The sequence below is a fragment of the Perissodus microlepis genome, chromosome 18 (genome assembly GCF_051167445.1).
Source record: "Perissodus microlepis isolate ML-2025 ecotype Zambia chromosome 18, ASM5116744v1, whole genome shotgun sequence".
Taxonomy (NCBI): Eukaryota; Metazoa; Chordata; class Actinopteri; order Cichliformes; family Cichlidae; genus Perissodus; species Perissodus microlepis.
Genome location: NC_140478.1, coordinates 27,479,345 through 27,505,037, shown reverse-complemented (window position 1 = coordinate 27,505,037; position 25,693 = coordinate 27,479,345). Strand labels below are relative to the sequence as shown.

The window sequence follows — 25,693 nt, the reverse complement described above, 5'->3', positions numbered from 1 at the left end:
ACTTCTTTAATCTCAGCCGACTGCAGGTTTCCCCAACTTTATAAACAGTACATTTGCATAAAGACCAAACCTAGCACCACTGATTAACAATGGGGTCATGAGGTCAGTTTCATGATCATTAACATGCAGACTGTCATGACCACTGATCAATGGCCAAGAAACAATAGAATTTTACTATTTACAACTTTAACATCCTGAGTCTGGGGGAATCAGGTGTCCCACTGTGGCTGGGACATCCCCCACATCCTACATACTGAGAAAATGTCCTATATTTTCACTTGTTTTAGTTGTTGTGCTGGGCGACACACTGCACACAGGTTTGAATCCACCAGCCGACTGGCACCTTTCTGTGTTTGCAAACTTTTCAAAGATGGGTTCAGTCATCAGGACAGCAAGTATATCCCCTGTCAGTTCTTAAATATAATGGGCAGCAACAGTTGCTTCTCTAAGACCACTGCTGGTGCCTCTCCTCCTTGGCCTTGTGTTTACACACACCTAAATGCTTCAGACCAGCAAACTGCCAAGACCTTTGCTTTAGTCGAGGCGCTCACACTTGCTACTTGTCCTCTTAATTCACGATGAAGCAGTAAGGTGTACTGCTTCTGCACTTTGGCTTCATCTTCATGCAATACGTCATGTATTTCATTCATCTGAGGTCGTATTCACCAAATTTTAAGCCCTTCTTTAATTATATGTAAAACCTGAACTGACAGAGGGTGTACTTTCTTTTTGCCATGACTGTAAACTGGATTTATTGGTGATTCTAAAATGGCTGTAGGTGTGAGTTGCTGTCTTTCTGTGTTAACTAACTGCAGCTTTCTTCACAGCAATTTTCCCACTTTGTAAAACCATCTAGTGGGCTGATGCCACTCAGTGGCAAATCCTTCCACTTAAGACTGGGGAAATATTTTATATGTACCTGGATTTGCTTGAAGTGACTGTGTTAAAGCATGAAAGAAGACCCCATCTCTAATTCCAGGAGAGTTCTCAGAACAAAGCCACAAACAAAAAAAAAAAAAAAAAAAAAAAAAAAAGAAAGAAACAGTCGACCAGTGTATGTACGTAAAAGAGAAACAGCCACGTGAAACCCATCTCCACATTCACAAGAGTCAAATGACAGAACACAGAGGGGGCAGTTTTTTTCCTCATAATTATTTAATCACACATACATTTACATCATGCAGTCAATCCAAAACTGTGATCTCATTAACGTCCCGTCTCCGTCCGTATCAGAGCCCAGCCATTTGTGCCCCAGTTCTCCAGGAATGATCCAGTACCTTGTCCACTGATGGAGCCCCAAAACTGTCCTTTTAAAAACTGACCAACTATTACACAGTAATAAAAAAAAAGTGGCTACACTTTTAATTTAGAATTAATGCAAAATTTAATTTAGGTAAACACACGTATTTATCTTTTTGCTGTATTTATTCCCCATTTCGTGTCCAGTTTTGGTGGGAGGTCAAAGGATGAACATCTTGAGGTCCACGCTGCAATGTCTCAGCTAAATCTAGAAGGTTACACAGAGGGTATAAACCGTCTCCATAAGACACCAAACACTGTCCTGTCATAGATGCGAGGGAGCTACTCCTCCCTGCACCTTGCAGAGCGTAATTATTACAACTGAATACACTTCAGCGACAACAAGCAGTTGTCAAAACTTTTCTTCCCCTCCTCCACTCAAAAACAGCCACATGTGGAGTGTTTTTATCTGAGTGCAGCTAAAGAAGTGCTGTTTTACACCCAGCTTTCCTGTATGGAGATAACAGGTTTTAGCCAAAATCATTTCCCCTCCTTTTGTTTTCCAGCTACATTCGTTCCACCAGTCTCAAAACGTATCCTTTTTCAGTAGAAGTTTCTTTGACCAGTCTTCCTAAAAAGCTTCAAACTCAAAACTTTGGGTCATATGTGATTTTTTATACAATCTGTGCACTTTTGTTAACTTTCCATTACAGCAGCTGCAGTAGATTTGATATAGAATATGAGGTTTATATAAAACAAAACAAAAGATCTGCAACATGTCTCAGCTTTTCAGAAAGAGTGATCAAAGAAAGAGAGCACACACTGAGGACTTGACACCAGTGAAAGTAAACGCAACACAAAAAGGAGGATTGGGCAGGTACTACCACTGCAACCACACCCTGATCACACCTGCCGGCCGACTGATATACAGTGTATTTTACAGTATATTGCACTTGCACAAGATGTTAGTGTTCTCATGCTGGGGTTACAATCACAACAAGCTCTTTGCCAAATGCAGTGGGGCTTCACAGGGTTAAAATAAAGATGTGATGGGAAATTAATAACAATAAAAAAACCCACTAAAAAAAAACAACAAAGAACAAAAACACAAAAAATCTACACCCCTGGTTAGATTTAGTTAAATAGACCCTTCCTCCAGATGATAACAGAAGATCATTGTGCAATTATAGACCCCGCTCTCCCTGACTGGCTGATCAGCGGCGAAGGTTTAACCCATCAACTGAACGATCCCACTCCACCCGCCCGTCGTTACCCCCCACTTTGAAATAGAAATCTACACCATCTATGGAACAAAGAAAGAGATACAGTACATAAAACCCAGCATGACACTCTGCTAATTTATAACCGAAAGGGGGCGCATACAGTTACAGGTCTTTTAATCTATAAGGTGTGGGGAGGGAAGACGGAAGAAGCGAGGCACCCTTGAAAAAGAAAACATGACACTGCAGGGATTCAACAGTCAAACTAGTAACAAGAACCAAAAAAGAAGAGGTCCTGAATACACGAGTGAAAGGAGACGAGTTACCGACAGGGACCCAGCGAGGACAGGACGAGCTTCGTGTGCTATTTCCATCTATACACTTGCAATCTATGTTCTCCAATGTGCAGAGAGATATTAAACAGCTTCCATTAACACGTCATTATTAACCACTGAGAGAAGTAAAAACAGTACATTTAGCTACGTAGCATAGGCTATGCTAAAAGGTGGAAGTCTGTTGTGTTAACCGGATCCTCCTCCTCTCTTTTCCCTTCATTCTACATTCTTTGCATCCTTCTCATGAAGCCACCATTAACGAGTATAGTTTTTTTTTAACTTAATATTAAAAACAGTTGGCCTCCACAGGTATTTAGGTAAATACACCTACGGTACACTGTCGCACGTCTTCTTGGCTTTAGTTTGATCCTTGTGTTTAGCCTAGTCTCTCCAGGGAAACGTGTGCAGTAGTGCCAATTTTACAACTGTACAACAAGATCAGACAGAACAGTAGTGCTCGACGCCATCTAGTCAATTCAAAACATTTTTTTGTACTTTTTTTGTATTTCCCTTAAAGAAGCATGTAAAATCTACCCAGAGAAAAGTGTGGTTAACAGCCAATGATAATAATAATAATAATTATAATAATAATAACAATGAACTGTACAGAGGTTAGCTTTATAGGGTCAAGCTGTTTCTCACTGTAGGGTCTCCTCTTCGTTTTTTTGGTCTTTTTTTAGTATTAGGTGTTTATTTCTATGAATTTTTTGGATCTTTCGACCGTTACATTCAGCTTGGCACAGTGCAGAACTACTCGCACGACGACAGATGACGACAGACTGTGCAAAACGAAAAAGAAAAAAAACTAAACAAAATCAACAAACCCGAAGCTACACATTCGAGTCGCGCCGCGGCTTCGCTCGCCGAGGCTTCGCTCAAGACTGCGTTTGGTTGCCTGAATAAGAATATTATCTTGGCTTTTTGTAAATTAAAACGGTTGTCTTCTTTCTTTTATTATATCCAGTAAGAGAAAAAGAGATAAGTCATGATTAGAACGTCGGGGAGAGGGGGGTGGGTAGGTGGAGGTGTGATGGTGGGGGGGCTGGAGCTGTACAAGCTGGGAATATTTATATATATATATTTATATTTCAGAAACTCCTTCGTGGTTCCAAAGCAGCGACGAGGAGTCTGTTCGCTGTAATGGAATGACAGGTTGTCGGGGTGGGCGGGGGGTGATATTGGCTTCTTCTGTGGTGTCGTCCTTCTGTTCTGCTGCTCGTCAGCTACATAATAAAAAATATATATATATATAAAAATTAGTGAAGTGCATTAGTGAAGACTACTTTCATTTAACTTGAGAAGTTTTCAGTTGTACAATAAAAATGATTTTTAACAGGATATCTTCAGTACATATTAAATATTAAAGAAAGTCTACCATGCCTGGCTTTTGATGCGTTATTGTGTACTTTTAAGAATTGCTGTGTGAGAAAAAACAAAACAAAAACAAAAAACCTAACAACTAGAAACTACTTACTTCTTGTCAGGCTTGCTGCTGCCCCCTCCTCTGATGGACACCGTCTGGCTGTTCTGGTAGAAGCCTCCTCCACTGCGGTTAATGTTGGGGTGGGTGGGGGATGCCACTGGCTGCTGCCCAGGCCTGATGGGTTTGGCTGAGCAGAAGAAGAAGACAAGTTACCTTTAGAAGACGACCGTTTGCTTTATGACAGGCAGCCAATCAGACAAAAGCTACAGTGGAGCCAAAACAGCAGGAATGCACCGAGGCCTGGTATAAGATGAATGTGGATTATTTTGAACTGTCAATCATACAAAGCTAATCTTAGAGAACTTCAGGGGGGGAAAAAGCAGAGACATAAGCCTAACAGGTTCCCATTAAAGTACCTTTCAACACATATAATCTAAAGAGATAAAAAAAAGAAATACTCATATTTGGTATCAAATAATTGAGAAATCCAGTAGATAAAAAAAAAAAAAAAAAAAAAAATACACCAACACAAAGCTATTTGCAGGTTTCAAAGTAAATTCAGCTTTCTATTTAAATGATATTCATATACAGGTTAGCAAAATCTTCTGCAAAACAGCAACACGATGTTCTCCTTTGAGCCACCATAAAATTAAAATGTTGACTTTCTGTCATAAATAAAAGGAAGAATGGTGAGGGGTGTTCCTCGCCCTGTTCATTCCTACTAACCAATCTGGGCTGAATGTCCCCTCCTGGCCATGTTCTTGGCTCTGACGGCCTCTTTGATGCGGTCCACTTCCTGCTGGTAGCGCTTGCGATCGCGGGCGGCGTTCTCCTTGGCTTCCTTCAAAGCAGACTCCAAGGCCTTGACCCGCTCAGCCGTAGCTCGAAGACGCTTTTCCAGTTTAGGAAGCTCACAGCGCAGGTCTGCATTATCACGCACCAGCTGTGGGACAATTTGCGTGGAAACGTGGAAATCATTTAGTCATTTTAACTTCATACATAAGTGCCAACAAGGGAAGATGAGTTGCGCTACAACAGGCAAACAAAAATATGGCATGAACAAAAAAAACCAAAAAAAAACAAAACACGTTGGTGTGCACGTCTGTCTCGTACCTGTTTGTGAACCTTGGTGAGTTGTTCAAGATTGTTCTCAAGAAAGGAAATTTTCTGTTTCTGAGCTGCACTCCCACCTGTGTCATCTGAGTCCATCTCAGCGCTCTGCACAAAATAAAAAACATACAGATGTGACTCATGAACAGAGATTAATATACACGCCTCCCATCTGTCACCACATCCTTGTTTATTGCTGCGTGTGATTTTTGGTGTGCTCTCTCTCTTTTTTTAAACTTCTTCTCTACAGACATAAATATTTCTTGGTAAGCTGCCCGTCATCCTGTGAATGCTCACCTTCTTTACTCGGGTGGCCAGGTCCTGGACAAAGAGTTTCCTCAGGTTGTGCAGAGTCTGCAGCTCTTTAGCCTGAAATAAAAACAGAAAAGTGTATTCTAAACTCATTTGCAGGAATAATGAAACAAACACAGTGTGTTTCCTACAAAGGTGAATCCCATTTTTAATGGTAGTGTGTATGTATGCAAAAGTAAGACACAAGCATGCCAAATAATGCTGTTCATAACATGCTCCTCTCAAAATATTTTAACAGCAGAGCACTTTGTGATAAATTAATCATGCAGCAATAGACTCGGCTGCCCAATGTTTCTTCTGCACCACAAGTCATCTTCAACTCCACAGTACTGGACTGCAGGCTTCTGCTCCTCAGCCTCGGAGAGACCTCAGCATAGCACAGCTCTCCATCTGTTGTATGTGCTGATTAGAGTGGCGAACTAGCTTTCAGAGGACTTCCAGAGCTGAACAAAGACTACCGAGTGCTGCAGTCCAACACTGTGAGTTGGACTTTGGTAAAACAGAATAACAATGACGACCACTACAGCGAGCCAGCGGAAGAGGAAACGGGGACTAGACTGCTAAAGTTTCAAAATAAGATCGAGGGAGTTAAATATAAAAGCAGATGGCATCCTTCTCCTGGGATTAAAAAGAATACTAAGCTGAGTAGTCAAAGACACCTGGTCAGACTGTTCAAACCCATGTACTTTATTTATCAGACAATTTCAATGAACTCACCACTGTCTCTTCCAGACCCTTCAGGTCCTGTCTGGCCTGCTCCCTCCTGTCCTGCATCACCCTGAAGAAGAACAAAAGAACAATAATACATCACATATGAAATTCTAAAAAAAACTATAACAAAACTGTGCGTTGACAGAGTTGTTTTTTGTTGCCTCTTGAAAGTGAAGAGAAAAACAAACAGGAAATGGCGGCCAGTGGACAGTAAACATACGTGAGCTCGTGCAGCTTGCGGCTCTTCTCCTGATCGGTGGATTTGAGCTTCTCATGCTCCACTCTGAGTCTCTCCTGCTCCAGCATGATCTTCTGATTCAGACTAGAAGAAACAAAATAAAATCATAATCAGTATGTCTCAGTCAACATATCCAAGTCCTGAGTGCACTTTTTCTACTCTTCTCATGAACCTCCATGCCGTTTCAATTAAACTTTGCATAAATATTTGTTCGACTGTGGGTTTCCATGTCCCACTACTGCATCTATGTGCACAGACAAAGACTGACGACAAAGGCAGCCGGACATTGTAAAGCCTTACTCCTGCAGCTCGGTGATGAGCTTCTCCTTGTTGTCCAGCTCGTCTCTCAGGCTGCTGATCTGTTTCTGATGAGCTTCACGATGGGAGTGGATCTGCTTCTCCACTGCTTCCTGAACACAGACATAAACAGATAATCAGATTCAAAGGAAAGTTTCACTGACTAATAAACAAGCAAAATGGTAATGGGATACAAAAAATTACCAGGATGACATTTAGCATTAGCATGGGAGTGACATATTTTAGTAACAATAGTCAGCCAAAGGCCACCACTGAGAACATTTTATGTAGCATTTTATGCACCCACAATTGATCTCACACTATTATATGGCAGGACAAAATGAGACTCAAAGGACCACTTGTTCTTAATGTCTCTTCTGGCCATCATCAGCTGATGTGAAACAGCCAGCCCAATAAAGGTAAAAACATACACCAACACAGAAAGAAGACAATAAAATTAAGAAACAGAAATTAAAAATAAAATACGTGAGTGTGTAATTTTCCTCTGGAGCTGTCAATAATAAAATACTTCCCTAAAATAAAACTGATGTTTGTTTGTTTTTTAACATCCTGTTTATTGGGAATGAGGAACACACCTTGACTTCATTGGCAGTCTGGATCTCGTTCTCTTTCTCCATAGCATGGACTTTCTCTGCATAACAGAAAACAATTCCCCATTATTCACTGACATCAAAAGGACAAAGTGCTGAACGCATTCTACAAAAGATCCTCAAAGTAAACTCATTATTTTCTGTAGGAAACCACACTGAGTTTAACCAGCCGTGAAAGCTTGTTTATTTCTGCTAGACTGCACGTCGTCTTAACCTCCTAGCACCTGGCGTCCACATGTGGACATCACATTTTGGGTTATTTAGACCAAAATACTGAATTTTGCTCTACAAGGGCCACTTACAAGGACATTATACTGTCCTCGTATCCTCATATTTGGCTCTTATTTTTCTTAAAAACAAAAATAAGGTAAAAAAAAATAAATCTGGTAATTCTTTGTTTTTACATTCATCGGGCCCCAATATGACCAAATATCAAAGAGAAATTAAAAATGCATGCCGTGGAAGAGTTCGGGTCTTAGGAGGTTAAAGCAGACTTTGAGTGAGTGCCAGTGTCGGTGCTTTAATTCCTGCCCTTCCCTCATAGAGTGACGTACCTTGAGCATTGAGCTTGACAAGTTCCTCATTGAGAGCATCCACATTTTCCTCCAACTGCCTCTTCTTCTGCTCCACATTTTGCAAGTACTCAGTCAAGGACTTGATTTTAGCCTCGTGCTTTGGACAGAGGAAAGAGGCACATGTAAATACATAGGTGCCAGTGAAAGCCGTGATTCACTGTGCCGTTTTTGGTTCGTTTCCACATACCTGGGAGATGCGCAGCTGGCAGGCAGCCAGTTCCTTCTCGTTCTCATCCATCTTCTTATTGCTTTCTGCCTGGGTTCCCTCTAGCTGCTTGCAGCGTTTCACCATCGTCTTCACTTCTGACTTCATCTTGCTGATGTACAGACGGGCCACTGTAAACTCCTCATCAATCAGACCACTGCCACCGTCATGTTGCTGAAATGAAAAACGACGTTAAGACCACATAGTGGGGAAAAGAAACGAGAAAAAGAGGAACAAAAACTGGAAAAGATGGATAGAAGCTGAACCCGAAAGTGCAGAAATCAGCTCAGTACCTTAATGTCATTGCTGCCTACAGCGATGCCAATCTCAGCTAGGTCTTTAAGCAGTGATGACATCATCTCAGTCACCCTCTTCTTCTGGTGGTTGGACATCTCCTTCAGCTTCTGAAGCTCAGAGTCCAGAGATGACAGGATGGACTGCAAGAAAAGAGAAAGTATTAATACAAAGATAACTGCTATTGAACTATTCAGCACTAAAGTTGTCACTGCTCCTCCTTTTCTTCTCTTGGCTGATCCCTTTTAGGGGTCACTGCAGATAAACGACTTCCATCTCACCCTATCCCAACCCAACACCAACACCAACCATCTGCACTTCCTCCTTCACTACATCCATACATTCTGTGGTCTTCCTCTTTTCCTCCTTCCTATCTGCTCCATCTTCAATATTCCTTTGTCCAGTATATTCACAACTGTCTCCAAGCTCTTCAGCCTGAGCTGTCCCTCTTGCTTCTTAACCAATATTTGAATTTAATTCAGTGCTATTCTCTATAATACAACAATACAAGTTTTACTTGCAAGTGAATATTTTATTGCACTTGCAAGTAAAACTTGTGCAATTAATATTATTTCAGCTGTATGTGAGCAGGTGAACCTATAATTAATAACAGCAACTAGTGACCTACTGACTCTCACACTGAGCTAAAATGAGAGAAGCATGTTATTTATGTTTATGTTATTAATTCTATGCATTTTGATCTAATTAGCATACTGATAGATATAAATTCCATAAACTTATGTTATTTTTTATATGTGTCTGTTAGATTTAAAAAAAAAAAAAAAAAAAAAAGAAAAAAAAAAGTCAGGGAAGCAAAATCCAGACGGATTCTGCTGTACAGACACAAGAATGATTTCCAGTCTGCAAGTGGAAAAAACTGGATCAGTGCATGCCAATTAAAGTTTCCTCCACATTCTCTGACCCTGCACACGACAACTTATGTGGCCAAAAGGCTACTACTACTACTACAGGCATTGCTCCCTCACTCCTCTGCTGCTTTTTCAATACGTTCTTGTAAACAGGCATTGAGACTTATTTGAGGGTGTAATTACCTTTGTAAAATCATAAATTAAATGTTTTTGCCTTGAGGCACGTAATAAGAATGAAGGCATTTAGTCAATCTGCCAAGTACTTCTCCACTTTATGGAACATGGTTCAGTTACTTACAGAAATAAAGGTTCTGCAGCACCAATTAATATGCACATGTTTTCCGGGTGAATGTGTCAGTTCTAGTTTTTAATCCCCGCAGGTTTTAAAGGCTTTAATTATAGCGCTGTGTCTGTGTGTTGCATATTAACATGGCCACTATAAAGGACACGTAAAAGGCACCTGAATGAAATTAAAGTATCACTGAGTCTATGAGCATGCTGATATCTGTTCCGGGCTCACCGATTTCTGGCTGAGCTCCTCGCTGATGGTCTCAAACTCCTTGGTTTTATCCTCCACCTCTTGGCTCTTCTGGTCATAATTGACAGCCAGCTCTTCCAGAGCCTGCAGCACCTCCTTCACCTCCTCCTTTGAGGCTTCGTTTTCCGCCTGGAGACGGTTCAGCTCTGTCTGGAGGTTTTCATGATCACGGCGGGAAGAGGCTAGAAGCTGGATGAAGGAAAAGCAGCTTAACTTTGTTTTATTCTTTTAAACGTGTCATTGCAACAATAAGGAAAGCTGACTGCATTTTAAGTCCAATAAAAACATTTTTCATAGTGATGTGACAGCTTCACGTGTTTCCTCGCTCCTGTGAAGCTACAAAGATCACGAGTTCACTCTGCATCTGTGCCTCCACGCCACCTGTTAGACCTCCAGTACTCACCTCCTCCTGGTCCAGCATCTGTTGCTTCAGCTTCTCAGCCAGCTGGCTCTGCTGGTTGATTTCCTCATCCTGTAAAGGGTAAAGACAGACGGCAACATCAGCATTTACGCCAGGCCAAACACCACAAGTAGACAATTACAAGGTGAAAGACCACTGGTTAAACAAAGAATGGTCTGGATGATTAAAGGAACATTTTTCTCATTTAATAACTGAAGATTTTCAAAAGAAGACTCAGACTTCTACTTTCCAATGAAAAGGAAGCAGAATAAAGTCTGAAGGGAATCAATCTTTAGTTACTGGTATAACTTAACTGTTGTTGCATTTTCACATTTACTAAGTAGTAAGTGTTTAAAACCTGTCACACACAGGTTGACAAACGCACCTTATCATCCAGCTGTTTATAGAGTTTGGCCAGCTCTGCTTCACACTTGTCCTTCTCCACGTCAGTGAGCCGAACGCCGGGCACGTTGGGCGTGGAGGCCGCCTTTTCGTTTATAATGTTGTCCAGGGCCAGCACCTCGGCGTTGGCTTTCTCCTTATCAAACTGCTCCTCCACTGGCACGCTCTCACCTGAGGAGGAGCAGGAAAACGTGTGTTCAGTAGATGGAAGAAGAGTTGTTTCTTCCATGCGCACATAAACGGCACTGAGAAAGGATTAGACGACAGCCTCACCATTTCTCCAGCGGTTCAGCTCATTCTCCAGCCACGTGATGGTGTTCCTCAGGGTCTTGTTCTTCTCCTTCTCTCTCTCATACTTCTGCTTCCACTGCTCTGCTGTCAGCTCAATGTTCACTGTCACTGTGTTCTTGATGGTCTTTGCTCTGGATTATGAAGAAATACATTTTTGTTTTCCACCAGAGAAAAAACTCATGCATCATTATTCATTACAAGGAAAATAGCACATAAATGCACCATCTGGGACTTAACAAGTATTTTTTTATAACTTTATATTCTGCTTTGTTGTAAATCTGATATTTATAATTACATTTTCTAATGTAGTTGTTTAATTTATATGAAAACATTTTCTGTAATGTCAAAGTGGGACATGAAGCTGATTTGTTTTGATAAAACCAACACAGTTGAAAATTTTCCATCAGCCTACTGACCTCTGCCCGAACATTAGGGTGGTTTTGGTTTCAGCCTCATTAAAGGAGGAAGGTGAGCAGCAGATGACAATGGTGGTTCGACAGTTACCGCCCAGCGAGTCCTGCAGGATACGGGTCATCTTGCTGTCTCGGTAAGGGATGTAAGCCTTGAAATGGGCAACAAAAAACATAAAATTCAATGACAGAAAAGCACACTTGTATTCAAACATAAGTAAAACATCAGCTCTGCAATTAGTCCCATAAAAATGAAATTAGGATTAATAATAACTAAATGTTTTATAGTCATCACATATAGCTCAATTCCCTGAAATAAAATTAATAAATAAAAGCTTTAGAGAAAAAGAAAAGTGTTTTTTTTTTAAACCACAGCACATGTGTAGTCACTGATATTAGTGACTAATATCAGTGACAGGATAAGATATGCATCAGGTTCTCAGAGAAGGTGGCATTGTCAACAGAGATACTCAACCTCCTTTTCGACAGAGGACACTTTTGAAGGACAGGCGCAGTCCATTAATATATTTACCAGAAATTAAACCAATAAAAAGTGAAGAAACATTAAAAGGCCTGGAAGTCAGCTTTTTTCAATATGATTTACCTACAAATTTACAGAGTGTATTAACAATACTAACTAGGTAAAAATTTCTTATTCTTTCGGCCCCTCTCTTATTAGGTATGGCCACAGTAGATCACCTACTTACTCAGCCTATCCCTAACACTCTCGTCTGTCACACCAAACCTCTCAGGTCTTCCTCTTTTCTTCCTGCCTGATCTCATCACACACAAAGATAGCAACCAATCCTACAAGTTTCTGGGCTCAGTCACTCAATTTGAGTCATATTGAATAAAACATCAACCCTTTAATGTTCTGCTAAACCATTTGGTAGGGCATTTTGAGTCCTTATATTGTTCTGAAACAGCACATTAACAGACATTAACTTGACCTGCCTGAGCAACTTCTACCACTTGGTTTTGATAGGTTATTTTTAAAAGAATCAACTGGATGTCAATATGTCTTTTAATGGTTAGCAATGACAAAGCTAACCACTAAAAGACATATTGAATGCTTGAAATGTTGACAAGTTGGGTACATTTTTTTGGGCATGAGGCATGGTTTAGGTTAGAGGCATCGCTGTTGACGACAATACCCCATCAGCCTTTTACAGCTGAGGGTTAAAACCTTTATCTGCCTATATCACAGGTCTCACAAGTTCAGAAAAAACAGACATTTAAATAATAACTTGATATATGATTCGCATTTATCCAAATGGCTAAGCTGAAACAGCCTCCTATACATCACACTCCTACACACAGTAGTGGTAAGCAAGACATCTGTGGACAATAGCTCATTTGTTTTACACCATTGCCCGCCTCAGGTTGTTTACAAAGCCAAGAGTCTCTACATCAGACCAATCGTTGATCAAAATGAAAAGGGTGAAATCAGAATGAAAATTGCTGGGAGAAATGTTTTTTTTTGTTGTTTTTTTTTAAATCTGCGTAAGTGTTACTGCAGCACAAAGAACCTGTAGAAGGCTGAAAATGTTACTTTCACATCAAGACCACAGAAAAGGACTGTGGTTTTTCAACAAGCACACCAAGCCTGGGGTTGTGCAGCTGGTCGGTACCGACTTTGCTTCTGTTTGCTACAATAACAGTAATGCCTGTCTGCTTCAAAATGCAACAGAAGCATGAGGCAAAAGAGCATAGCCTGAGGTTATAACAGATTTAATGCTTATTATGCTGAATACACCACATTATGCTGTGAAAACCAAATTATTTTTCATAATGTTTTGAACCAAAGACAGACTTCAAATATAAAACACCTTTACCAAATGGATAATTATTCATCCAAAATAAATAATAAAAATCCTAGACACGATCAAAAAATACTCATAAACAGACCTCTTAAAAAGGAGAAATTGGCACACACTTGAAGCATTCTTAAAAGCAGGGCTTTTCATAGCATTTAGGGAGCCGGTATATGATTGAGGGCCACAAAGGAACTTTTAGTAAATGTCTCAAATGCTTTGTTTTTTGGGTAGTTTTTGCAGGTTTGTAGTTCTTCAGTAATTTGTGAGGTGACTACTACATTCTTTGACATCAGCTGCATTTGCACGTGTTAGGAAGGTGGGACGTTCAAGTTTAAATGGAAGAAAAAAAAAATACTCCTTTGTTTTGTTCTACACTGCTGAATCACAGTAAGAGTCTAAAATCTATAACAAAGTAGTACTGACCGTTCCTTCAGCCAATGCAGAGATGACATTTCCCAGGGATGACAGGGACTTGTTGATGTTCTTGGCTTCATCCAGCACTGCTCCCTCAGCACCTGTTTTACTGACCTGAGAATCACAGAGAATAAATAAAGTTCAATAGTCAACAAAAAGAATGGATTGTAGCCTGAATTATTTGCCACTACATGAAAAAAAAAACAAACAAAAAAAAACAAAGGAATAATTTATATTACAATAATTTATCACTAAGTTACTGCTAGAGCAGAATGAATACCACTGAGGCCAATATGTAAGAAATGTTCCAGCTTACCTTTTCACTACCAGCCAGATCTACCAGGTAGAGCTTTCCACTGAGCTTCTGCTCTGTTTGAGTATTCTCCTGTTTAACGTTGATCAGGAAGATACTGTGACTCCTGGAGCTGTGCTCGTTCATGTCTGAGGGAGAGGCGACATTGGGTCAGACATCATCAGCCTATAAAATACAAAATCTACAGTAAATAGATTCATGACAGAGGGTGGTATCTTACTTGTAACTGCTACATGTCTGTTAGCTTTTCCTTCATCAATTGTATCCATGACCTCCTCTGGGCTGCAGACAAATCTCTCAGTGCAGCCCTTTAAAAAAGGAAAACATGAGGTTAGACTCTTGGTCTTCTCTTTCCAGCAGGTTTTACCAGTTTGTTGAAATCTGATATATATGAGTAGGTCTCACCTTGACATAAGGTACTCTGTTTTTGTCTTCATGCACTGACAAATTGGTCTTTGACACTGGAAGGAAATTGGTATAAATCAGCCTTACAAAATAATTTTGAACTACAAACACTTTGAAATGGAAACATTTAATTCAAAGGCATTATAAAAGACAAAGCCATGACATTAGAAAGAATCCTGAAATGAAATCTATAGATGCAACAGAAATGGCAGAGAAAAAGCCTTTAAAACCATAAAACAGCAAAACAAGTGCTTTTTGTTTTGTCAATAATTGACTGGTTTCTCTGTATATGTATATTCCAGTGACCAGTCAAATTAAATTAAATTTAGATAACATTTCAAAATTACTGTCTAAATTAGTGCCCTGTGGCATTTCACAATGCTGCCAAGTGGCGAGACTTGTAGCTGTATTGAAACTTATGGACCCATTATACTCGCTGTTCCTGCACTGGCCATATAAAGGCCCTTTATCCGACCAGAAAGTTTTATTATTCATATCTTCATGTGTGTTCAGTCTTCTGCCATTTCTACATCTATCTTCACTGTCTTGGACTTCTAAACCATTTACTTTTAGATCGTTTACAACAAACAAAGCCAGAAAAACCCAATCAGCAAGAAATATGACGACCTGTAACTTGTTTACAATTAATAATAAAACACCTAGTTTATTAAAAAATGACGACAAAACCTTATTATGCAATGTAGGGCAATATAAGAACTGGGTACTGTGAGAGATTTAAGGCACAGCACAACTGACACAACAAAACACTGTGAGGATCAGCTTCTGCAGCTCATTTTGATATGAATATACAGTGTGTACTTGTACTGTTAGCATAACACGCATGCTACGCACTTGTGTAGTAGTGATTTTTGATAATATAGTGCATCTTGAATTAAAGATGGCAAGTTTCTTTCTTTACCTTTACCTGCAATTTTCACTGAGACAGTGAAGATAGCAATTCAAGATACGTAAAACAAGGCCACAAACTCACATGTTAACAAGCTTACTAGACCTCAGTAAGCATCAGTAAAATCGCTTGTCTTGACTCTGCATCCTCATGCAACCAACTAAAAACTGCCCCTCCCTTTGGTCATCTTTCTATTTCTGCTATCTTGAGTCAAGATGGCAGCGACTTGGTAAAGGAAGTATACATCATCCCACTATTCATAGAGCACTTCATAAAGTTGTACTTGATAGTGTAAACTTATATGACTCAAAATGTGTAAGCATGGAAATACGTGATGAAGATAAAATAAAATACAAATAAACAAAAGAAATATTTCTCTTGAAACAGCCTGCTCCTATGCTTAGTTTTTAGATGTTTTTATACATTGTTGCACTTACAAAATTACCTACATTTGCAATTCTGTACATATACAGCTAACAACTGCCACACCGTGCTTCTAACTGCTGCTCATTAATTTCCATTTCACAGACTCCTCCTTTGACATGTGTTACCAAAGTTTGGTACAATTAGAGGAGATGAGAAATGTTTGACACTTACCGTCCAAAAGGTCCCGGATCTTGTCTAAGTAGATTTCAAAATATGAAACCTGTAAACAGATAAACAATCTCATTATGCAGGGCCAAACTGAAGGAACAAACTAGACAATCCAGATGCACACTCATCGATCTGCCTTACTCTAAGAGAAAGATGTGCAAAGGTCTGAAGAGCGTAGTTTGTAATTGTTTCTTGGATCTTTTTGATTAAATGATTTAATTCATTTCTTCACACATACTTCAAATACAGCAGCAGCAGACAGTTAAAATCTGGTACTTAGTACAGTTTTGCAGTAAGGGCTTTAACATAAGAGCAGAGCTCAAAGGAGGTGGGTCAAACAGGAAATATGACATTGCAGTTCAAAGCATATCACCCTTCTTATATTGTCTCAGGCAAAAAAGAAATAACCGCAGACTACAAAAAAAAGAAGGAACTAAGCAGCTTGTCTCTTGCACTCATAGTCTCAGATCTTAACCATATATCTGAAAATGTAACTTCCGTTTTAAGGAGTAAAAACTGCACTTTTTATAAAAAAAAGTTTTTTTTATCTGTTGGATCACTGTATTGTGCATCCCGTCTTCTTACTTTGATATGAAACTCTAGGTTTTCGTCCATGGAATAGATGTAGTTGAAGATGTCTTGCACTATCCTGGGGATAATTCCCATTGAATCTGTGTCATGGAGATTCCCCTGGGAACACAGAACAAATTACTGTAATGTCTCAAAGTCAAATGAAAATTTTATTGAAGACAAGACTTGGAGGCCATCCTTACCTCCATGGTGTGTGTTTTACCAGATGATGTCTGCCCATATGCAAAAATTGTCCCATTATAACCCTCGAGAACATCTACAAGAAAAAAAAAAAAACAACAACTCGTAACTTAGTAGAGCAAAGATTCAACTGATCTGCTGTGTAAATGCCTGTAAACAAGCAAATTTAAAATGATTACAAAAATAAAAGCGACCCCTCACCTTTTACAATCTTTTGGGCGCAGGCGTTGTACACTTGTTCTTGTGTTGTATTTGACTGAAACACTCTGTCAAACATGTAAGGTTTACCCTGCAGGGGGAAAAAATTAGAAAAAAAAGGAGGAGTATTAATGACAGTAAAAAAAAAAGAAAAGAGAGAAAGCCAATAATCTGCAATCTCTGAAAAATAAACCGACTTGTGTTTTGTAAACAGATGTGTGTACAATAGTTTCTTTCACTAACAGACACAATAGGAATTCACAACGGACCATGTTCCCACCCAGAATCGGATAGGTGTTTCCTGATGGAAGCTGTCCAGCAGGCTGTAAGTTATACAAACTTACAAAAATGTCCAGCAGCAGCAGCATAGATTTATCTACAGTAACTCAAAGATAGATATGGGGACCCACCACACAATATTATTTACTTGGATTACTAAATAATACTTTGTTACAATAAATAACACGAGTAATCAGCTGCTTATCCAAACAATTTCTTGCTACAGATGTTCTGCACTTGGTGACGGTAGTTCTTCTTCTGCAGTCTTTCACAGCAGAGTGGAGCAGCCCACTAACCGCCTCTCCACCTGCTGCAAAAGTTCTGTTTTTTGTGGCCTTCTAGCTTACAACATAAGGCCTACCATCATAATGGTAGATGGTGATGTCAGGGTGGACCCCTGATCGTGACACAAGAGACTCGCCAGAACATGGTTCTGATCAGCCTGCCAATGGCAGAACATGACACCAGAAGGACCAGGGCTAGCTGGTAAGCAGTAACTGAACCTTAAAAATAAGAGTGGCAGCATTGTTCACCAGTGAAATCATTAATGGTTGTAAAGTCTACGTGTGGGGAAACACTGTTAATTGTACTTTAAGTGTGTTTCATCAGTTGTTAAGTGTTTAAAAGCATTTTTCCCCAAACACATTTTCCTTTTTTTTTTTTAAGAGAAAAAACTGAAAGAGACCAGGAAATGTATTTTAATAGGAGGGATGTCATCTGATGTTGGACTAAATAAATAAACCTAAACTAAAACCTTGGCGGCTTTTATACCGTTGCATTTTTTTACTCTCCACCCAATTCATCTTTTGTCAGCTGCACTCTAGTTAACCTCTAAATGCTTGCATTTCCCACCTAATATAGCTTTTCTCATCCCACATCTCTCTCCCAGAATTTGAAATAAACTAAAGTATACCCTGAGCTTTTAGTGCTAATTTAAGAGCCATCCTGCTTCAAAAAAAGCCAAGTGTATCTCACTCTGACCCACAGGCTAGTCAAAACTTCAAAGTAGACTTTCAGTCAGATAGCAATCAATAGCTGGCAAGATGACGAAGTGCAAGATGAGGAAGAAGATGATGAACTGCAGGGCGATAAAACTAATGCTACAAGCAAATCTGAAGTTCAGCTGGGATGGCATGCTATCTCTGAAGGTTTGGATCTCTCATCTTGTCTTCAGCCGTACAGGCGAGGACGTAGCTGTGATATGTTAACAGTCTGAGCACAAGAGAGCCTCATTAGTGATAGCCCAGGTTAAAAACAGACATGGCAGCAGGTAAGTTACTGTCAGATTCAGCGTTAACACCTGTTTAGGAAAATGAAAATGCCGACAAGCAGCTGCTGCCACCTTGAAGGCTCCACTTACTAGCTTACTAGTTTGAGGCCAGGAATAAAAGCAAACACATTCACTACTCAAGGTGAAGTCACAGATACTTCGTAGCCTGGCAGCAAACGCAACAGCCTGTTTACCGGTGTTGGAATCATTCAGACGACTGCAGCTGTGCTTAGATGTCCTCAATTTGCACACTGGCTCATAATCCCCTCCTGACAGACGGTCACATCTAAAGCACAGCTCTGTGCAATACCTACCGGCAGCATCTTAAGACATTTGTAATTCACTCCAGTTAGCCACATCCCGGAAACTGACCCAAAACAAGAGTGCTGAGCCACTATCAGGACTGCCAGATGCTGTCAGCAAACAATAGAGCTTGACTTTAAAGTCCTCATTGTTACCTGCACTTATGTCTAATGGGATTACTGTCTGTAATTGTAACTGCAGTGAAATGTATTGTTAGAGTATTTATGAGTGCTCTGTCACACCCCTTGCTTCCTGATGGTTTTCTATGAGACGTATTAAGTTATATCTTAGACAATAAAGCTACAATTAGATTATTCTACCAACACCCAATGCGTCTTAATATTCGAAGCATGATACAACCATGGGTTTTTTTTCCCCCCAAATCTGGATTTTTCTTACATATGACAGAAAAAAAATAAAAGGTGTTGACTGCTTTCACTCTTCTCTGTCATCTGTTTAAGTGCTGCTGTCACAAGGACAGAAAATCTTCAAACCATTTCATATCATTTCTGTTTCAATTTGCTCCTTTTGCATATTTTTTAACCTGATTTCGCCGTTTTGTCCAGTTTTATTTTACTTAGCTTGTCTATGTTATTTAGATTTTTTTTTGTTATGGTTAATGTTTTGGCTGCTGGAACACAGTAAGTTCCCATGGTTTGGGATAAATACAGTATATCTGATTTATCTCATCTTACATGTTGCATAAGCACTTTTTTTATCCTGTGTTTCGCCATACTAGGGTTTTCACAATTAAATACATAAATATCAATACTCCTGTATTAAGTGATACTAAAAATTTATATCGAATTAAAATACACCTTTGCAACAGTATCGATACCAACAGTGGCCTCCTCCAGCTGATTCACTACTTCACACAACACTGCTGCAGATAGACGATGAACCTATGTGTTTATTCTTAACTTTTTCATACTGTTCTTCTTCTAAAATAATTCAATTATTTAGAGAGTAAGTATTTTTGGTGTTTGTGACCTAGGTATCAGTGCCTAGGTTCTGAAACATATTTTACCTTCATGATCTGTGATAAAATGATCCAAATACTCTGTAAAAACTTCTAAATACTTATTTTATTAACTCTAACTTCAAATTGGGAAAGAAAAAATTAAAATTAACAGGTTAAATTAACAAGTTTTCGAGAGATGACTTTGCCATCACTTCGGGTGGGGTCAAAATCTTCCCCTTTGTGAAAACAATATGGTATCAAATATTTCCCGAGGTATCAGTACCGAGTTTCAAATTCTGGTATTGTGACAACCCTACCAAACACATCAATCTTACTTGGGCAGACCATCCAACAATACTAGCGACTCATTTTAGCGTTTACATGTGTAATCAAAAAGTTCTCGTTTTAAGAGTTTAGTTGCTGCTAACCAGCTGGCCCACATCATGCCAAGATCGGGTTTTCCTACCGTCTAGGAGTCCTAGGACGTAGGACCTACTGCAGTGCTGCCACCTTACTCTACAGTTTGCGTCTGTCCTTGGAAATTCTATGTGAGCTGGAAGATTCCTCTAACAGCAGGTGAAGGACCAGGTGTGGTCATGTCATGGCCACATTTCCAGAACATAACTAACCACCAACTGCCACCAGCAGCTCACTTGAGAAGCATCTTATTATAATGTTTAGTTATTTCCCACTAGGAAAAACAAACAATTCCAAGAGGAGAAACTAGTGTGTAGCTCTTTATCCACCACACGTGCACTCATATGTAAGTACCGGTACATATAATTTTTTATACAACATTTCCTTTTATATCCTCTTTTGCATAATTTTCCTCCCATTTATTTTTCACGCTTTTGCAGTACTACACTTTGTAAAAGTACCTCAAAGCTGTTCTTGAGGGACATCTGAGGCTAATGTATGAAAATAGCAAACGTAAAAGCAAAGGAAGGGGGTGACGACCTGATCTTTCTGTGTACCACTGACGGAGAACGAAAGCAAGCATGAATAATTCACCTGCTGCACACTCACACTAGGATGGCAAAGCTTTCTTGGCAAATCAAGCTAGTTACGACACCCATACCACCTCATCTGGAAACTTCATCTACCTCTCGCTTTCAAGCCAAAAGACTGGGAGTACCTAAAAGTGAGCTACAGGGGAACTCTGATGTATTGCATGAATTCCTCTGCTGGTAATCAGCAAATATCAAAGCTAAAAAGGAGCATTAAGCACTATCAAAATGGTCTGCACTGGTCTAGCTGCTTCTCTTTACAGGAAGTGTGGGCACTGATGCTGAGGTATCAGTCCCAGCTCAGAGTCCACGCCCTGAATTGTTTCAAAAAGGACATAAAGTATGAACTAAGAGCATCTGCAAAACAAAATACATCACCATAATAATTACCCTCCCCACCCGCAGTGGTTGCCCAGCGCCCACTTGCTCTGATTGGTCCAACAGCTGGTAACCAGGAGAGAAAAACACCAGGGGATTACACAGGATCCCTGAGCTGCTGCCGGTCCTGTACTTCTCGAAGCAGATTTACCAACAGAGACAATTCTCTTCTGGCTCGCAACACTTGCGTCTCTCAAAATCTGCACTGGTATTTTGCCACTATGACTGGCACTCTGAACTGGGCAGGGCCGCATCATGCCTTAGCTGCACAGACAGTGTGCCTGCTATTAGCTAGAGGCCTGAAGTCATTGTCAGCAAAACTATTCAAGAACTCAGCACACAGCTCTAACGGCCATCTCTGTTTTTGCATGACAGGAAATGAATGGCTGTGTTGTACTCTACAATCACCACCTAAATTAGTAGTTTTACTCGAGAAGACGTGACTCAAATTCACGACAAGTTTCTATTGCCTTGTAATCTCTCTTAAAGCTGTATTTCCATTGGTGATCATATCATAAAGATAGCAAAGTCCACAAAGAGTGAGGCAGTTTGCCGTCAAGAAAAACTAATATTTAACCACGTTTTCTTCAGATAATATGCCACTCCCTTTCACCTGTTGAGCATACACTGTAAAATTTATATGTCAGTTCAGGCTTTAGGCTGTTTGCTTCTTAATTACAAGTAACTGTGAAATACATAAAGATCGGGTAACTTCCTTTTGTGTAGAGGCATGCAATGGCAGGACATCAAGTTGTGTGAACAGCTCCTGCTCTAGACATGCTTTACAGGCCTGCGATGACAAAGCATCAAGTGCACATTATTTGCAAATGGTTCTCAAGTCAAGTTCTTTGTTGGTTTAGTAAAATGGAGGTAACGTGGTACTGCAAGGCATTTCCTTCTTTTGTTGTGATGGTAACTGTTCCAAAGCCTTTTATCCTTATCAAGTGCAAGGGGGGTAATTAAACTAAAGACAAAAAACTCTAGTTTTAACATCCTGAAAAGAAAACATGGATTTTATAAGATAGCACTGCAATGTGTCCAGTCACTTTACTCCAACAGACTACAACTGGCCTGCACGATAATGGACATTTCCACTCCCAGTTATTGTGTGTCCACGTTTCCTCTTCCTCATTCCCACCCTCATATCCAATACTCTGATAAACTTGCATGGTCTGCAGAAGGGTTGGTTCAACAGCCAGCTGGTCGGCTATCTGATGTTAGCTCTGATTAAGCTACAGTATTAATACTAGCCAGCTAGCCGAGGCCAGCTAATCTGTCAACTACCAGCTGGCCTAGCCTGCTAGCCACTACCAAATCAAAGCTGGCTTACGCTTTATGCTGACGCAAACTGTTCATAATAGAGTTATCGTTACAGATGCACACTCTATGAATAATTTATATCGTTATAATATTGCAGTTTGTAAGGGATGGGACTGGCAGGCAAGCGCGCGGCCGCCGACGACATTTTAACCTGTCGCTGTGTTTGTGGCTTTGTTGAATGACAGCTCGCTAGCAATGACAGGGCAACCGCGAGTGGTGACATTTTTATGACAACGACTACTGGGCTTTGTTTCCGAAACGTGGAATTAAATCCTGCCGGAGTCTGTATATAAAATTAAAGCTGAACACTTAGCACGTTATATGTGAGCCACTGAATCGAGGCGCCAGCCGAGGGCCAGCGAAACAACGCAACCGTGAGCAGGTTAGCGCCGCTAGCTACCAGGCTAAGGTGCTAACTGCCGTCACCGAAAGACAAAAATGGCGTACGGCTGCCAGTGCCGGAGGGCTCTGTCAAACAGGTAGCAACACAAATCAACTCACCCCGATAATGACGGTCTCTTCCCCTTGAAACTTGGGAATGTACTTGTCGCCCCTGGTCACCTCGGAGCTGTTCAGGGGCCTAAAACGGCACATCACTTTGATGGTGCACTCCGCCGGGTCGGCCATCTTCCACGGTTCAAGAATGGAAATTCACGAGAATAATTAAAGTAGACGCTGGATCTCAGGGGCGGCCGTGAGAGGCGAAAAGGGAGGCCGAGCCCCTCTGTCCCAATCTCAGGTTCTAGAAAGGGCGATGATCAGTTGGACATTAGACAAAAATCCTTGTTTTTCCACTCAGTCACTTCCCCCCGTCCTGTTAGGAAGCCATGATACCGGTGGATCAGCGGCTGGCCACCTCACCCCTCCTGCTACCGTGGATGTGGATCACAATGACGTCACCCCGGCAGGCGCTCCCCTCCTTACTGTTTTTCTGTAGTGAAATCTTCATTAATCAGCAAATACACACAAAAGCTCACAGCAGCTGCCCAAAGTATTTAAAGTATTTGTACCTTGCTGCCACTTTTCACTTGTACTTAATTTCAGATCATTTCTTGTAGTCATCACTCAATTCTTTGTATTTTAAGTTAAAAACATGCCACACCTGTAATTATTTTCAATAGATGAGAAATTATAACAATATAGAAAGCAATCAGCATTAAAATGATGTATGGATAAAACTGGTGACACAGCGGATGCAGTAGTTAGCTCCGTCTCCTCGCAGAAAAAGGATGTTGTCAAATCCACCTGTTGGCTGAGTTCTTTTGTGTGGTGTTCGCGTGTCCTCCCTCAACTTGCGTGTGCATCCGTTCTCTCCAGGTTATACTAGCTTTCTCACACAGTCCAAAGATATACTTGTTATTTGGTAAATGTGCACAATCATTCAACCAAACATTCAACCATTAACCTTCTTGAGCCACAGTTGCACACAACCACAATAATGTTGTATATATTATGATATTACTATAAAAGATACGTCATAAATTAGTTTTGGTCCTAAGCTCAATAAATACTTACCCCTGTGTTGCCATAAAAATGGCATTCTCATACACTTATAAGATTGCCTAAAATTTACTTTATGCCTCAGAAGGGAAAAAAATGGATGCAGAAAATGTGTTTATACATCGTGCTTTTAAACCTCTGTAAACCATGTACATAGACTATAAATGTGTCAAATTTAGCATCATAACATTAGACTTATTCTTCATTCTTAGATTTGAATGTTTCACTGAATATTTATGAGTTTCAATAAAACAGACAAAATGTATTTATGTTCCACAGTGTGGGAGTCTTGTTTATCTAATCTGCCAGGGAAATATTAGGAACAGTAGTGCTATTGTTACTTCCGAGAGAGGACAGAACTACGGCATGCTGTGAAGGTTGCAGCTGTGAGACCTCCTCATAACTAAAAATTCATCATGCCTGACCTCACTCAGCAGATGCCATATAATGGAGCAAAAGCCATGGCAAACCGCTAGCGACTGGACACATTTTCAGGCCACTCCCTGAAACACTGAGTGATATCCTTTTTCATGTTAGAGTGCTTAGCTAATCCGAATACCAGTTCTACTGGCCCACTTGTGTGTTCACAGAGGGATGAAAGGGTGTGGCGCTGCTGTGTGAGCTAACAGGGTAGTCTGGCTATAACTGAGCAACAAGTCCCCACAGACCACATTGTCGACTATGTCTACTATACTGGTAATAACAACAGGAAGGGCTATTCAGTCATATGAGCTCTTATTATGTCCCTCTTTATTCAGCTAAATCTGGGATGAGTCTGGCCTTTCATGGTATTTAAAAATGAATGCCTTTACGCCTAAATTTGATTGAAACATGAAAAGTCAACACTTGTCTTTTGATGCTGTTAAAAACTCTTAAATTCATCCTCATTTCAAAATGTTTACCCACTGAATATTCTTGTGTTGACTGGAGGTATGAATGGTACAAAGTCATGAAAGTTTAGTAGCTATTTCTATCACAACTAGTCACTGATTCAAAAATCTGTCTTTCTTTTATAGAATTTGATCATTTTGATTTCACATAGCATAATGGTGTGGTAGGACTGTTGCCTCACAGGAAGAAGGTTCTGAGTTTGATATACCGTCTGGCCTCTCTGTGTGGCCTCTCTTTCCATGTCTGTGTGGGTTCTCTCTAGGAACTCTGACTTTCTCCCACAGTCCAAACACATCCAGATAGTTAAGTGGTCATTCCAAATAGCCTACAGGTGTGAATGTGAGTGCAACTGGTTGCTTGTCTCTCTGGCCCTGCAGCAGACTGGCAACCTGTGCAAGGTATACCTCGCCTCTCGCCCTATGGCAGTTTGGATAGGCTCCAGCCTTGGAAGAAAATTGATTAATGGAATTTGATTGCCATTTATTCTTATCTGTCTTATCAGGCAGATCCCAACTTTAACTCCAGGTACACAGACTACTATTACTAGATGTCATTTGATAATATATAGGTAAACACATAAAAAAAAGTTTATTCCAGCCATGTGCATCTACATATACATAGATATCATGGTGAGTTGCAGTGTGAGTTTACTGTATTAGCCTCTTTCCAGTGAAATGTCTTGTTTTCACCAAGTTTTAAAGTGTTGTTTGAGACGTTTCCAGAAGTGTCCATGAGGAAGAGATGTCCTTTCACATTTCAAAATATATTTAGAATCATTTTTCAATGACCTGATGACCTTTCACATGTCACATTATCTAACCAGGAAGTGAAGCTCATGAAATCAGTCTCTTTTGTAGGTGTATCCTGGGCTCACAAAAGCCTATA

At 40.2% G+C, this 25,693-nt stretch overlaps 1 protein-coding gene across 1 annotated transcript; it reads right to left on the bottom strand.

The window, feature by feature from the left end:
• Positions 1-1,132: 1,132 nt before the first annotated feature.
• Positions 1,133-23,295, bottom strand: LOC146368062 (kinesin-1 heavy chain). The gene is made up of 26 exons (XM_084912359.1): positions 22,919-23,295; positions 16,903-16,990; positions 16,704-16,777; positions 16,516-16,620; positions 15,934-15,982; positions 14,430-14,485; positions 14,245-14,332; positions 14,028-14,152; positions 13,721-13,825; positions 11,487-11,632; positions 11,053-11,201; positions 10,763-10,950; positions 10,381-10,449; positions 9,960-10,166; positions 8,570-8,713; positions 8,259-8,450; positions 8,051-8,168; positions 7,482-7,537; positions 6,889-6,998; positions 6,571-6,672; positions 6,357-6,417; positions 5,625-5,696; positions 5,331-5,435; positions 4,944-5,160; positions 4,269-4,404; positions 1,133-4,017 (listed from the first exon to the last, which is right to left on the bottom strand). Exons 1-26 carry the CDS (start codon positions 23,042-23,044, stop codon positions 4,014-4,016), a joined length of 2,892 nt encoding a protein of 963 aa, XP_084768485.1. The 5' UTR covers positions 23,045-23,295; the 3' UTR covers positions 1,133-4,013.
• Positions 23,296-25,693: the final 2,398 nt, after the last annotated feature.

Excerpts from the sequence above, each read along its gene's own strand:
- LOC146368062 (XM_084912359.1), bottom strand. The coding sequence starts at position 23,044 with ATGGCCGACCCGGCGGAGTGCACCATCAAAGTGATGTGCCGTTTTAGG. Across the intron at positions 13,826-14,027 it reads ATCTGGCTGGTAGTGAAAAG|GTCAGTAAAACAGGTGCTGA; the intron begins GTAAGCTGGAAC and ends TGTGATTCTCAG. Across the intron at positions 11,633-13,720 it reads CTGCATTGGCTGAAGGAACG|GCTTACATCCCTTACCGAGA; the intron begins GTCAGTACTACT and ends GCCCATTTCAAG.